The sequence below is a fragment of the Brachyhypopomus gauderio genome, chromosome 8 (assembly GCF_052324685.1).
Source record: "Brachyhypopomus gauderio isolate BG-103 chromosome 8, BGAUD_0.2, whole genome shotgun sequence".
In the NCBI taxonomy this organism is placed as follows: Eukaryota; Metazoa; Chordata; class Actinopteri; order Gymnotiformes; family Hypopomidae; genus Brachyhypopomus; species Brachyhypopomus gauderio.
Window position 1 is genome coordinate 22,798,851 of NC_135218.1, and position 15,377 is coordinate 22,814,227.

The 15,377-nt window shown below is 42.5% G+C and overlaps 1 protein-coding gene across 1 annotated transcript; it reads right to left on the reverse strand.

The window, feature by feature from the left end:
* Positions 1–906: 906 nt before the first annotated feature.
* calcrlb (calcitonin receptor-like b) lies at positions 907–14,783 on the reverse strand. The gene is made up of 13 exons (XM_077015548.1): positions 14,337–14,783; positions 9,039–9,116; positions 8,716–8,857; positions 7,822–7,938; positions 7,449–7,561; positions 7,102–7,193; positions 6,825–6,951; positions 6,418–6,571; positions 6,233–6,293; positions 6,045–6,111; positions 5,355–5,573; positions 3,741–3,782; positions 907–3,519 (listed from the first exon to the last, which is right to left on the reverse strand). Exons 2-13 carry the CDS (start codon positions 9,087–9,089, stop codon positions 3,304–3,306), a joined length of 1,401 nt encoding a protein of 466 aa, XP_076871663.1. The 5' UTR covers positions 9,090–9,116; positions 14,337–14,783; the 3' UTR covers positions 907–3,303.
* Positions 14,784–15,377: the final 594 nt, after the last annotated feature.

The window sequence follows — 15,377 nt, forward strand, 5'->3', positions numbered from 1 at the left end:
TTCTGAACATAGCGGTTTTCCATCGTGATCTGCAAAGCCATTTTGACTTAAACTGTTCATTTCAAAAGTGAGACAGTGAGATGAGGACCATTTCTGAGTCCATTTGGCACTGTCTGAAGGAGCCGGGGAAAGGGAGAGCAGTGATTGGTCCGCCGGGGTCTCCCGTGTTTAGGCCACCCAGTGGTGAGGGAAGGGGAGAAGGGGGCGGAGCCTCGGTTCCTGGAGATCTTTACTGTAGTGCATATGGAACCAGTGAACATGGTTCCTGACCTCCAGATGCTCCGCATGTAGCACACTGTGAAACTGATTCTAATTTCATACGAAGATATTTGCAAACACACACTGGTGGACAGGCATACAAACACACACACACACACACACACGGATACACATGTGGGCGCAGGGTTGAATTCTGGTGTCAGCAAGAGTGTGTGGCAGCACCAACTCAGAGGCCTCTTCCTGTGCAGTTCCCACAGGCAGAAGTGCATGTCATCTGTGTGCTGTTTACTTCTGCATCTCCATTTTCCATCGTGAGTGTATGTGTGTGTAAGCACACGTGTGTGTGTGTGTGTGTGTGTGTGTGTGTGAGGAAGTGACACATCCCGTTGGACTAAAGCTACCACCGACAGTCACATTTCATTTAACAGAGTGACCTTCAGCTGTATCTTTAGCAACCTGGCGACACGATCAACATGATCACAGTGCTTCCAAAACTCTGTTCCACTAGGAACAGCCTCACCAACGAAAAACTGAGGATGCCAGAGAGTTTAGGACATTTGCAACATTAGCATAATTAAAATGAATACACATTTAAGTACCACGTTTCTAGTGAATTCTGCGATATATGCTAAAGGAATGCACCGGTGTTACGTCAACTGTTGAACCACCATGTTTATTTCAAATCTAATTAGCATCAAACAGCCTTGTTAGACCACTGGTGTATGACTGACCCACTCAGAAACTTCTCCAGGAAGACATTAATCCCACACATCATAGGAAAAGTCAAAGTGGGAGGTAAGTGGGAGGTGCTTTGTTTGATTTAATTTCTGGTCTCCTTTTCTTCTTGAAAGCCAAAACATTAAGACAACACACTTCTGGTTCAGTTTGCTTGTTTTTGGGAGATATCAAGTGGCTCTGGGTGCATTTACACTTATTAGGCAGGACTAGTTGTTCTCTAAATGTAATTCATATGTATGATTTCATGTTCATAAGAACAAGTACATACGTTATGTACATAGATTATGTACAAGTAAAAATACTGACCAAGACTCCTAAATTTGTTTTTGACCTACAATATATTTGCCTATAAGTACAATAACTTAAAAGGTTACATCAAAATACAATTTGGCACAAAGACAATTCAAAATTTACACAATGCTTTCAACATGCAGCTTAACATGAGGACCCAATGTTCCAAAATAACTATTTACCACCTGTAAACCATAATTATATGGAAAAGAGCTGAATATTGAATGAGCTGAATATTAAATGAGAATATTAAATGAGCTGAATATTAAATGAGCTGATCAAAATCTAAGGCTCCCTGCCCATTAATATCTAAACATACAATATACCACTACAACATTTGAATACTGACTGTAAGCATAATTTGCATTTATAAATATACACAAACTCAAAAGATCCACAATACACCTAGAATAAGAAATATATTTACATTTTCAAAGTGTGAGTAGTTTCTTTCTCCAGCATGTGAACATTATAATTAAATGCCCCTATATGACGTGAGAAACGTATGAAGCTCTTGTATGTTCCAGACATAAAGACTCAGTGAACGAGTTCTGCATTCAGAACCTGTTTCCTTTAGATCTTACACCACTGTAGTTGTGCATGAGAAACTGTGCATGCTGAGATGATTGAAATTGGATATTTTAGACATAGGTCTAGCTTCCTGATAAACTACTCCGAAGTTCAACGTCCAAAATAGCAGAATCAAAGGCCGGATGATTCTGTGGACAGACAGCTGTGGTGTCTTTGATAAGACCTACACAACTCATTTTAGAAAATGGACTTGGTTTGGGTCACATGTTTGGTTCAGTATGACCAGCACGGTTAGATAGGAAACCTAATGTGAGAACTGTGGAATTGGGAACACATGTAAGTGCCGTGATTTTTCAGACAAACTGGACTTTTGATGTGTAGAGCTTGTAGCCTTTACACTTTGAATCAGTACATTCCATGACTAATAGGATAGTTTTTTCCTTGTTTTTGACTCATTTTAAAATACAGAGCCCTTTTTCAGAAAGATTTCATTTAAACCCATCAAGTGCAGAAACACAACAAACAGATGGAGTTTCACAATCAACACACCCTCTTTATAGAAACCAGAACGTTTTTTCCCTAAATCTTACAGAACATGCTTTCAGTGCCAGAGGGAGCGTCATTCACATCTTAACTCTTGTAATGTCGTTTTCATTGCTAATCCGCAACGCGGTCCCATTTACGGTGGGACGCATAGGCAATGGGTAAAGCTTTCAGCAGTGTTCAATAGTCAATAGGTATGCAGTAATGTAGATGCCAGTCTCTGTATGTATTTCCTGTTGTGTCCTAGAGTAAGACTCCCAAAGTAAGACATCATTAGCGAGTTAGGACGCCAGGCACCTTTTCAAATGCCTCTTTGATCCAGTACTACATCTCGATACAGTCAAAAAAGATTCCAGTGATCACAAGACCTCTTAACTTTAGATCACAATGGAGACAGAGGAAGTCATCTCTGTGGAGACAGATGGAGACATCCTAGTGGAGAAACACTGAGACATCCTAGTGGAGACAGATGGAGATGCCCAAGTGGAGACAGATGGAGACATCCTAGTGGAGAAACACTAAGACATCCCAGTGGAGACAGATGGAGACATCCTAGTGGAGAAACACTGAGACATCCCAGTGGAGACAGATGGAGACATCCCAGTGGAGAAACACTGAGACATCCCAGTGGAGACAGATGGAGACATCCTAGTGGAGAAACACTGAGACATCCCAGTGGAGACAGATGGAGACATCCTAGTGGAGAAACACTGAGACATCCTAGTGGAGACAGATGGATACATCCTAGTGGAGAAACACTGAGACATCCTAGTGGAGACAGATGGAGACATCCCAGTGGAGACAGATGGATACATCCTAGTGGAGAAACACTGAGACATCCCAGTGGAGACAGATGGAGACATCCCAGTGGAGACAGATGGAGACATCCCAGTGGAGACACGCAAAGTCCACGCTTGAACCGTAAGGCACAGAGTCAGGTGCTCACTCCATCTAGAGAGTCAGAAGGTTCACCGATGCTCCTCAGATGTACAGGTTATCCGAGCGGAGGATGGTGGTCCCCAGGCTGTGAAAGTTCTTGCCATTCAGTGTCTCCATGTGGCCGTCGATGCTATGGCAACGATGCACCTCTGTCATGGAGGCGGCGTAGGACGCAGAGCGCAGGGCCTCCGTGTTGGCGAAGGTGCTGCCGAACTGGATCCGGTACTGGTTCCAGTGTCGGCGCAGCACGCCCTGAACCTGCGGGACACACAGATCGTCAGATCTTGGTCTCGGACCGGTATGGTCCAGGTTTAATGCACCCATGTGATGACTGGTTCTTCTAAAAGGAAAACTATGGCCCCTCAGCAAAGAGAAGAGACGATGCATGCGCAGAAAACCCCAGAACGTTTCCTCAGAAGTCTAGCGTCTAGTATTATACTGAGCCTCGATTTTGATGGTGTGTCTTCAGATTAACTTACCTCTCCATTGAAAAAGCAGAAGATTGTGGCCACTAAGAGACCCTATAGTGGGGACAAAAATGCATTCAGATATAAACGATAGAAATAGAAGGAGGTTATTTCTCAACATCAAAGCATTCACATCTGCGTTCAAAAACAATCATTTTCCATTCGGGTTTATAAGCATGCATGGAGCGAACAGATGGGTCTGCTCTCCCAGAATTCTCCTGGTCTCTCACAGCCTGCACCTGGTAAATGGATCCCCAGTTTGAAATGTTATCTTATAGCATTAGTAGCCTATAACAATGCATATTTACAGTATAGCACTGTATAATAACACAAGTATACTTTTAGTCTTTGCCAACGAAAACCCAATTTAAATGACCAGCGACATTTACTGCATGGACAGAAAACAGCACTTTGCCAATAAAAACACAGGCAAGCCGGCTTTTCCATCGTCACCGTTTTCAGTTCTTCCAGAAAAAGTATCCGGGATGTGATCTTAACCCGCCCTTCACACCAGAGCAACCAGCACAGGACCGGCTGCCCAGAGTGGTTTGATAACGGGGTCCTACTCGGGCCAGTACAAAGGCACCCCCCCTTTAACATGATCTAGTAAACAGGGCAATGCGTTCCACTCAAATAAGTGACTTTAAACCAAGGCACCACATTTATTTTACTGAATTGATCAAATAAATATCTTTGGTTTTTCACCAACTTCTATGTGCATTAGAACTTCATTGTGACTATTAAAGCTGACCCTGCTGACCACTGGTAACCAGTTACTGAGTTACTGAGACTGCATCCTGAAAAAATATTGGACTTCTACACAGTGTGTTATCATTATTGCAATAGTGACCTTTGCAGTACTAATATTCCAGGCAGCCAGACAATGCAAATGCTCTTCAAACAAACCACAATTGTTCATTGATTGTTGTGAGCATCATGTGACCAAGCCCAGTAATGTTGGTGTTTAGGTGAGTTCACTTGCAGGCCATGTAGATCAATAAAACCTGCAGTCATTTACACCACTATTGAACAATACACAGCCTCAGTGTAACGATCTGTGCAGGGCAGAACAGGTAGACGGACACAAACGCTGAGGAGAGCGAGATTTATTACAGGAAATTCCAAAAGCAGCGTCGATGTAACAGGCATGGGTCAAACCGGGCAGGCAGTCAGGACACGAAATACGGACAGACATAGCGAACACAACAAGGAAGACTCACGGAACAGCAGTACTAGGGCGAACAGGCAAAACACAGCGAAAAACAAAAAGACCGACAACTAGACCTGGGAGACACAGGGACTAATATACACAGGACTAAACTAGGGACAGGTGATGACAATGACACAGGGGCGTGGTAACAAACAAGGAATCATCAAAACCAACGAGCAGGGCGGGACAAACAGGCAGGGAACATGGACATGAGGGAACCCAGAGTGACAGCTACGAGAGGGGGCGTTGCCCTACGTGACACTCAGTTTATCATCTCACTTCTGAGACATTTGTCCAAGTGCTCAGAGGGCTACTGCCACCCTATTGACCTCTCATTCGGCTCAACTGGGCCTTTCCTCTGGTTCTACTGAGGTTCTCCTGATATTCTACCGAGGTTCTCTTGGCATTCTACTCACCTGGTAATGCATCAGGATGTGCATCATGTACTCATATATCTCGGAGTACAGGTGTCCCTCGAGTTTGTACGGCAGCAGGACGAACTGTATACCCAGTAGAGGCACAAGGATAAGGGTCGCCCTCACTGCCTTCATGTAGAGGCTGAACTCTGCTTGGTGAGTCACTTTCAGTTTGGTTATCAACACACGGACGATGTTCAGGAGGAAGAACAGATTCACCTGATGACAGCAGAGAGAGAGAGAGAGAGTTGGAGAGTTAGAAAAAGAGAGAGGGGAGGTTTGGATTGTTTAAATAGTGCATAATAATAAGGGATATAAGGAACAAGAAGGCCAAACTTCACAAAATTTGGTTTAATGTTGTTGACACATTCGCACAAAGATTGTTGAAATTGCAAGTTTGAGTTGCTCTGTGTTACAAAACACAACTGGGATTCTGTCTCCCTCTGTGCTCACAAATTAAGAGTGCAAGCTTCAACAGCAGGATCATGAATGTGCTAAATAAAGAAAGAAAATTTAATCAGTAACTTGAAAGAATAGCCCCATAAAATCAAGCCTTTCTTTGCTCTCTAGCGGGAATTCTAATTAATCGATTCAAATTAAATACCCACTTGAAACACAAAGGAGGGTAAAGGAGGGTAAATAGGTGGGGGGGGGGGGGGGGGGGTGTGGTGTGGGTGGAGATTTACTCACCAATAGAGCAGCACAAATAGGCCCATGGATAATATAAAGCAGAGACGTGTTTGAACTGATCCAGCAACTGTAGCAGGAGGAAAAGAACGTGTAGATTTTTCACACTGTTACCCTCAAAGTGCTCATGGAGCAACACACATCACTGTGTAGGCAGGGCTTCACCTGCTTGAGCTGCACACCAAACTTACTTGTCGTTGTAGTAATAGCTTCTGGCAATGGCATGTATCAAAGCCGGAATGAGAGGAAATCCTGGAAAACATGTGACAGAACCACTCAGCCACAGTTCGTGTTATTTAATACCATACGCTTCCATTGAGTTGTGTGCATGGGACCAGCAACATGAGTGTTGGTGAAAAACAAGCCGTGAACGCACCCCAACCCAGGAGGTAATACCACAGGAGGTGCTGCTTGTCGGCAAACACGGCCACGACGATGAGCGTGTGTAGATAAATCCCCTCACACAGCATCCAGAAGTACATGCAGCCCATGATATACAGCTGAATGAACGCAGAAACCTTACAGCTCACCTAGGAGTCGCAGTGAAACAGCACGACATTAGTTAAAACCGCTAGGCAGCTAACATCAACGGGCAAAATGAAAACTGACCAGCAGCAGTTTTGATGCCAACTTTGGTGCCATCTGTCCATCACACTTAAAAGTACTTACAGTGTTACTAATGGGTACTCAGATTTGATTATCACTTTTTGTTATTATTATTATAGGCCTGGTGATTGTGAATATTTATTCAGGTGCACAGCACTGACAACGTGCCTTACTCACTGGGTTTGCATGCGCTAACTCTTCGTTGTTGGCAACAGCGGTGAATATGATGATGGTTATGATTGAATTGAGGACGAAGGAGGTGAAAAGGTTCTTATGGAGCGTGATCCTCTGGCAGCTTAAGCTCCTGGAAGAGAGAAGGAGTGCAGATCAACGTCTGGAGAACCAGTGCAGATCAACGCCTGGAGAATCAGCATTCACATCAGCTCACAGATCATCACTACTAAAACTTGGCAGCTTCTGCACAGGAATAAAATGCACGACCATCATGACTTACTTGAAGTGGAAGAATATTCCCAGGGAGGCGAACAAAGATATCAATGACAGTCCATGTCCAATCAAAGTCAAGTAGTAGAAGTTCATCTCTGTCTAAAGAATCAACAAACAAATAAATCAATTACACTATGCATGATAAGATAGATAGATAGATACATTACATGTGAAGTTTTAAAAATGTCTTGTTGCAGTTCCTACTGTGTATGTATAATAACCTAATAATATAATACAGTATAATATTTGCTACAGACTGTACATTTAAGGTCCTTAATTTGTAATACCCACTACCATTTAAAAACACATTCAGGCTAGCAGCAGACGCACAGCCAGACGATCACACACACTCACCAGCCGGCGTTCACTTCGCACTTGTTTGCAGTTGGTATAATTTGTCCATGTTCTGTTGCTTTCTGGGTGGACAAACCAATGTCCTGCATCTGTGCAGATTTTGGTGACCATCTCTGAAAGAACAGCGTACATCTTACTGAGGGTGCAAAACTACTGCCGGGCCACTGGGGGGCGTATTACCTAGCTTGAGAGTACCCAGCTAGTACAGATGTATTTAGAATCAGAAAGGGTATAAACATCCATGGTGCTCTATCTGTTTGTCCATTACGAACAGCCTAGTAGCTGCCTCATGTATGTGGATACAGATTTCCATATATGTCAGTGTGTTTGATGCTAAAGCAATCTGCATTTAAAATCTGAAGAAGAAATGTACCCGAGGTGTCGAAGTCGTGGTAGTAATCGGGACAGTGTTGCGTTGCCATGACTCCAGCTTCTAGGTAGTCCCAGCAGAGCCAACCGTCCCAGGTGCGGTTACACATGGGCTCCTCTCCTGATGGACACAGCACGGGTCACGGCACCAGAATTCACTCACTGACATGATGTGGTATGTGATGGATGTGAAAAGCACAGAGAAGGTTCTGCCCAGAATGACGACATAGATACGCAACCTGTACGCAGAAGCTGAAGTAAGTGTGTGTGTGTGTGTGTGTGTGTGCGCGCGCTACTCCCCAGTGCTGTGATAATGATGCAATTTCAACATATTTTTCCCTAGTCTAGATAGTCGCATTAAAACATTTGTCTCTGCAACATCCTCCTGAGGTCGTAGCATTTTCGTTGAATAAGGCGATACCCATGTGTCACTGACACATATCCATGATCTGTGATCTACACTTTCTAGTCACAGACAGCCACTTAACTCCATGTGGATTTTTTTTTTTTACAGTCACAGTCGCAGATGTCTGTCTGGAAGTGATTGGAACCAAACCAAATGACAAGAATATAGCATTGAGTGTTTGCAGATGAACAATGCATATTGTCAGACACACCCAGAGAGCAAACACGGCATCCTGATGAATCAGCCATTGTTTGCTTGTAAAATCAAAGTCATCTAACATCTAAACTTATACGGGAAGCAGTAAGAAGAGGACCTGCCCACCACATAAGTCTCTATTAGCGTAAAATACACTGAAATCTCCTGATTTTCCCAGCTGTTATCTACTTCTTGACACCACACACCTCTGATTCCCAAATCTACCAAAAGACCATGTGGTATAATAAAAGGCCAAAGGTCCTCTGTCCAGAACTCTGAGTAATGTATTTCTCTCACCTATTCGATGGTGATTTGTGCCCTTGGTAATCTTTTGGTAGCATTCAAACTGTGCCGATACTATCTTGCTCCGAGTGATGTCGATTTCATGAGCAGTGTCTTTTGGTTTTGACTGAGTCTCCTCAGCATGGGCCATTAAGACCTGGTAAAAATAAAAAAACAGAAATCTTAACGAACACATAATGAACACAGACACTTCAAACATGACCTTTTAAAAAAATGAGTATATAACACACATTTGAGGTGGCGTGAAGAGAAAGTTAATGAACAAAATACCACTCACACATCACTGTATTAATAATTATAACTGGGATTTATTGTACCTCACAGGCAGAGCACAGCAAAAGAAATGAGGCCGTCCAATATCCAAACATTGTTCGTCTGCTCTTGTAAAACAAAACCTTGCAAACAAAGAAGGACAAAAAAAAACATTTGAGAATATCTGCTTAAGGACTGAGGAAAAGCTCTCCATGTCCTGGGCAGAAGTCATTAAACAGATCTGAACTGCACGTTCTTGTCACAGTTCACAAGAACATGGTGTACAGATCAAACACACATACAATCACAATCTCAATCAGAATCTTTATTGACCAGAAGTAAGAGCTATCTATATAAGTCATTCTTCTCGGCACTGTTGTCAAACAAAATTAGACTTTAAAATGGAATGAAGCACAGAGATTAATATCAAGCAGTTTAGAAGGACGCGCAGAGGGAGTCAAATAATGTTAAACTCTGATTCTGATTCTGCTATCTGGTAAAAGCCTTATAAATGATAAATGGTATATCCAATACACAGTAACAAAATGAGACCCAGCTATCATATAAACACATATTGTCATTTAAAAAATGGAGGAGGACTGTTTGGAATGCACATGGCGTAGCAGCAAAGCGCTTCACTGAACCGAGAGCCCTCTACTACGTCAGAGTCCTACACCAGCTCCCGGGCGGGCGGAGGGTGAGATCACAGCGTTGTCATGGAAACGTGAGAAGGGCAGATGAATCAGAAATGGGAAGGTCCATTACTTCAGCCCTGCGTCTGAGACTTACATCTACATCTGAGAGTTGATTCGAGTTTGAGATGTTAAGCAGAGCAGAGGAACGGAGCGTGTTCGTTTAATGAGACTGGCTCAGGAGGAGGTGCGAAGAACAGAACGTTGTTTTATTTCATGAGGTTTGTATGTCATGGGACTTTTATGAAGCGTTTTTTTTTCTGAAATCTCAAGATCAATAACAGTTTGCTGGTTTAAACTGAGGCTGTTGTTTATTGTAATGCCAAGGTGTCTGTGGCTCTCCACGACCTCTACTGTCTCTGCGTGGGCAGCTGGACTGGGACCGCAACTGGTTTCCTCTGTTTTTCTGTCCTTTTTAATCTTCAGAATTGGTGTTGTGATCCTATGCAGATATACTGGGGGGTCTGGTATACTAATGATTTGACCAGTTAAGGTCTTGACTTTGGTAAATTTGGTGAATTTACTTTTATAGTCTCGTGTAGTCTCATGCTTTAGTGGTTCTGCTGTTTACATTTTTTTATTGTACATAAATGTACTTAATTCCAAGTTTATCCAAAGATCTATATATTTGTTTTCTATTTATATACTCATGTAATTTGAAATGCATGTAATGGTATCACTGTAGTAATTGTACTAGTAGATGGATGGATGAGAAAGACAAAGAGAGAACGTATGTGAATCCCGACGTGTTGGAGGGTTGTAGTCCTGCTGGTGATGTTTCCCAAGCAAACAACTGGGGATCTGATGACCCACTGTCCTGAGCCAGGACTGTAGCAACAGTGCTGTTACGAAGCCAAACACCAACGGAAAGAGTCCAGACCTGCTGGACATAACGGCCTATTGAGGGATCTCCAGCTACTGCAACATAAGGGAAATTAGAACATCCTGAGACACGTTCTACAAAGATCAAGGTGCAAAAAACACCGTACAACCTTTGATTATGATGTCCGTGGATTAGCATGGAGGTAACAGCCATTGGTGAAGCAGCAGTTCTGAACAAGCCTGCCAGATGTTTGTGGATTGGGAAGCGTAATGCAGATGTGCTTTTTTCAGGTGAATAACGCACAAAAACTTACAGACCAAGACCTTTGACTTTATGATATTCTTTTCTTATATTTACAGTGATAATGATGACGTTTACAGCTCATCCCGGACTAACTCTTCTTGAGGGCCTCAGAATGAACAGTCTGAACCTCCATTTAAATCAGGAGCCGTCAGACCGTTCGCAGTTTAGGGGACCAGACATCACACCTTTTTTTTGTGGACTCCAAACATCTCCTACTTGGACAGAGGGAAGGAAAACTACATGACCAGGCTCATGTGTGGAGAATTATAGATCTGCTTGTTTCAGAATGGTAAGGAACACACTTCTGAGAGGTAGGGTAGGCATACGGAATCAATAAGATTAAGATATTTTTCCCCTTATCATCCAATTGAATAGAAACACTGTGAGTTTACTTGCAAATGACTGTGTTTTAAAGGAAACAAATGATCTCATAATTTTGCTAAATAAAAGTCACCCGTGAATTTTTTTTACAGATAATTATTGAATCCAAGTTTGTTCAGGTTTTGCTGTGAGGTTGTTGTGATTCAGAGCTCTTGAAAAAAAACCAAGGACATACTTTTGACCACACAGTGGTGTTTAATTTCACAGAGGGTAATAATAAAAGGTTCAGAAACCCCAGAGTGCTGTCCATTCTTTTGAACCCTTCCTTCCTGCCTCTCTCCTCATCCATTTTCTCTGCACCTTACAGACAGCACAGAGCAGGACAGCTGCCTCTGCTCTGTAAGAATGCTTTACTGCTCTGTTGTAGGCCTAGATGTAAACCTCCTGGACAGAGTCTTTGAAAACCTTTACTTCAGCCCACATGGTAAGACTCTGAGAATCCAAACAGCTGTGGCAGAAAAGAAGCAACAGTTTTATACGATGCCATTTTGTTTAGTTTTTGAGAGTTTTAGTGTCCTAAAGCACATGATTTGGACTCCTAATAATAGTTTTGTTTAGGGAACTCGAGCAGCCCTAGACTAAAGCTATGTTCAGCCTTCCAGAAAACGGGTGTGTGTAATTGGGACCTGAAGTCCTTCATCATGAACTATATTACAAACGCTGCCGCACAGGCAGAAGGGTTTCAAATTACATTTCCAGGTGGATCTGTGTCAGCATGAGCCTTTCATTATGAGCACCATACCATGGTGGGGAGATAGAAAATGGAGGATCAGGAGACTTAATGTTTCTCACTTCAGAGTCACAAATTAGCACTAAAAAACTAAAAAAAACAGCTAAATAAAAACCTCTCTAATTTATCATTCTAATACACTAACATTATTTCTTATCAGTCTAGATCACAAAGGTGAGAAATACTCAAACTGAGGGGAATTATTCAATTATGTCAGTGTAGTAGTGTTTATGTTTTAATGCTGGAACCACCTTATAGTGTAGGAGTTTTCCATACCTATATTGGGATTTCCTTGGGTGTGCTTACTGCCGCAGCAGGAAGTGCTAAAGGCAACTTATTTTGTTTATCTTTCCGCAAACCAGTTGCTTCAGGAAAAACAATGAGATCTTTACTGCAGACCACACGTGGCCCGCTGAGAAGTTCTCTGAGCAGCTTTTAAAAGACAGGGCAGCACCACGGACACCAGCGCCTGTCCATCAAAGACCCACTGAACAAAGTCAGGAAGAGCAAGTCCATTAAAATGACTGATCGCTGATTACCCCAGCACAGGCTGAGGGGGGGGGGGGGGGGTGATGATTACCCCAGCACAGGCTGAGGTGGGGGGGGTGTGATGATTACCCCAGCACAGGCTGAGGTGGGGGGGGGGGGGGTGATTATCCCAGCACAAGCTGATGGGGGCCTCCGCTAACCCTGTGCTGGACTGATGGCATGTGAAGTGGTATACTGGCTTTTAATGGGAAAAGGTTTCAGTATATTGAGTCATGCAGGGTACTGGATGGATGGATGGATGGATGGTAGACAAAGAATTGAAAGACAAAATCATCTTGTCCTTCGTGAAGAGCTGAAGGAGGGGGTTATGGAATGATGCATTCCTAGGTACTTCTCTCTCTCACTCTCTCATTTCCTCTCCCTTTCTCTTCCTGTTTATCTCTTTCTCTTTCTCCCTCTTAATCACTTTCTATCTCACCTCCGCCTGTTCTTTCTCTACCACTTCCCTCCTTTCTGACTCCCTCTTTCCCTCCTCTTCCTCCACACTTCTCTCTCTCTCTATCTCTTCATTCCTCTCTTGCCTTTTTCTTCTTTCACTCTCTCCTTCTAGCCTCCAGTTGGTTGCCCTCCACCCTTAAACCAGGAAGCCCCTGTCAGCTCTGCTCAACGTTTGTTTAACTTATGTCCAGCTTGGAAACACCCATGGATATCAAGTCAAGCCTCCTCCACTGTACCCACAATGCATGGTTCATTGTGCCCGCACCCTGACCAAACACACACGTACGACCCCAACCATGTTCTTCAGAGTTCAATTGTGATATTAATTGACCTGTATTATATATTTAGAACACACAAACTCAAACACACACACATATATGGAAACTGAATACGTAGATCAGTAAGTAGACTATTAAGAAATAACTTGTCAAAGTACCCCACGTGCTTGAAAATCTGATGCTTACTTCAGAAATATTCAACACCAATGCCATTATTTTATATGAAGGTCATTCCCAATTCTATATGAAAGTCATTGTCATTGCTATACAGCTTCATGCACATCAACATCTGCCTCATTCTAAATTCAATTTATAACTTTTTAAGAGCTTTGTACGATTTGAAGTGTGTAGTGGTTCACAATACGAGTATAATTCCAAAATGACTTCATATACATGTGCAACAAATATATGGAAATCAGAAACTGCATAAATTCTTAATTGCAAACGTGAAGTAGCCTATAAAAGAAGTCCAATATATTAAACCCAGTACATCGAAAACTCCATCAATGGCAGCTCAAGTATATCTTTGAGTAATTTCAGTAAGACAATTGCACCGGTGTTGCTAGAGTAAAAGAGGTGTAAACGCATCCAAAACTGTACGGTAACGGGTGATATCTTTCACATCTGTAGACTCGCCAAAGCGATAAGCGCGTGTCCAAAGCACCGACGAGCACTGGTGTTAGAGAAGCAGCCCTATTGGTGTTAGAGAAGCAGCCCTATTGGTGTTAGAGAAGCAGCCCTATTGTTTTGTGAAGGCATTTGCTCCACATTTGATGCCTATTTCGTAACTTCACTTGAAACTTCCTAAGCCTCGGGGAACTTCAAATTGAAGTCAACAAGTGAAAAGACAAGCATGTTTTGTGTGGTTAAAGGCATCCTTTACAACACAATGACACATTTAGACACGAACAATTTGTCCCGTTGGTATAGTATAATGTTAGCTGCTAAAAAAAAAAACTATTTACATTACACGTATCTTCAGTAACCAAGCAATAATAAGACCGTTTTGATAAACTGACTGAATACCTAACCTGGGTCATTCATTAATGCAATGTTAATAAAGTCCAACTTTATTCCTAAACAGCAATAAAAAATAAAGGATCGTTTTTATACATCTCGCCAGATAACAGCAAAGACATTAAGAAGAAGTTAAATATTTAAACACTTACGTTTCAACTAATTAAAAACCCAATGATAGCAGCTCCAACCACGAGTTCTGGGCTCAGGATGAAGAGTCCATCTTCGTTCGGTATTACTACTTCACTGAACAGCCCGTGTTAGTGGACGCACCGACATGCACACGGCGCCTCTCCTGCCTCGCCTGTTTTAATCCAAGGCGCGCGAGCAGCTCACTGGCGGTGCTGTGGAGCGCGCGCGGAGAGTGGTCGGGGCCCCTGACAGCGGAGGGGCTTCCTGTGACATCACTGCTCATCTGCACTGTGTGTGCTGCAGACACGGATGGACCCATACCTTCTACTCGTTTAGGTCGAGATTTCCATCCCCGTCACTGATATTTGGCAAAAAGAGGCGAGTCATTTTCACACATAATACTGCTTGAACAACGCAATCATCATTCATTTCTCCAATTCAGGTAATTTGCCCTAAAATGTAAGTCTTCTTAGAGACAAAACTCGTCGAGGTCCAGAATTATTCTTTATGTCCAGCAACACTTCAAAGTCTTTCTCAGAAATAAAGGGAGTACATTAAAAAGCGGCGTGTATAGCCTACATACCTTACCATCATCCACTTAGTTTAGGTTCGTAACATTTAACAAATCTTCTGGCTGTTACGCCCCCTAGCGTGTACACACCGAAATGATTTACAGTGAATTCCAATGTTTCTTTTGGCAAAGGTATTAAGGATAGTCGTAAATAGTGATTAGTCTCGGGCAACACATGTTTTAAAACTGGGTTAATCAAACAGGACTGTTTGAATAAAATATGTTTGTTATGAATTTATGAGTTATGAATATATTTGACTTTGAAAACATGCCAATGACAACAAGAAGTCTGATTTTGCCAATTTCCTTTTGCAAATGTACTCTTTGTTTGCTTTTAAAATTTTCTGTAACAATTGGAAGCAGAATTCATTGGTTTTTAATACTTCAAATGACCAACAAAGCCTGAGGTTACAGGAAAATATCTGAGGTCTGAAACAAAAAAAGCTTAACGTTTAAGAGCACATTTCATGGTCTGGCAATGATATTTCAA

Coding starts and splice junctions, on each gene's coding strand:
- calcrlb (XM_077015548.1), bottom strand. CDS start 9,089: ATGTTTGGATATTGGACGGCCTCATTTCTTTTGCTGTGCTCTGCCTGT. Junction 7,562..7,821: donor CCACGACTTCGACACCTCGG/GTACATTTCTTC, acceptor CTGTTCTTTCAG/AGATGGTCACCAAAATCTGC. Junction 5,574..6,044: donor CTATTTGTGCTGCTCTATTG/GTGAGTAAATCT, acceptor TGCTGTCATCAG/GTGAATCTGTTCTTCCTCCT.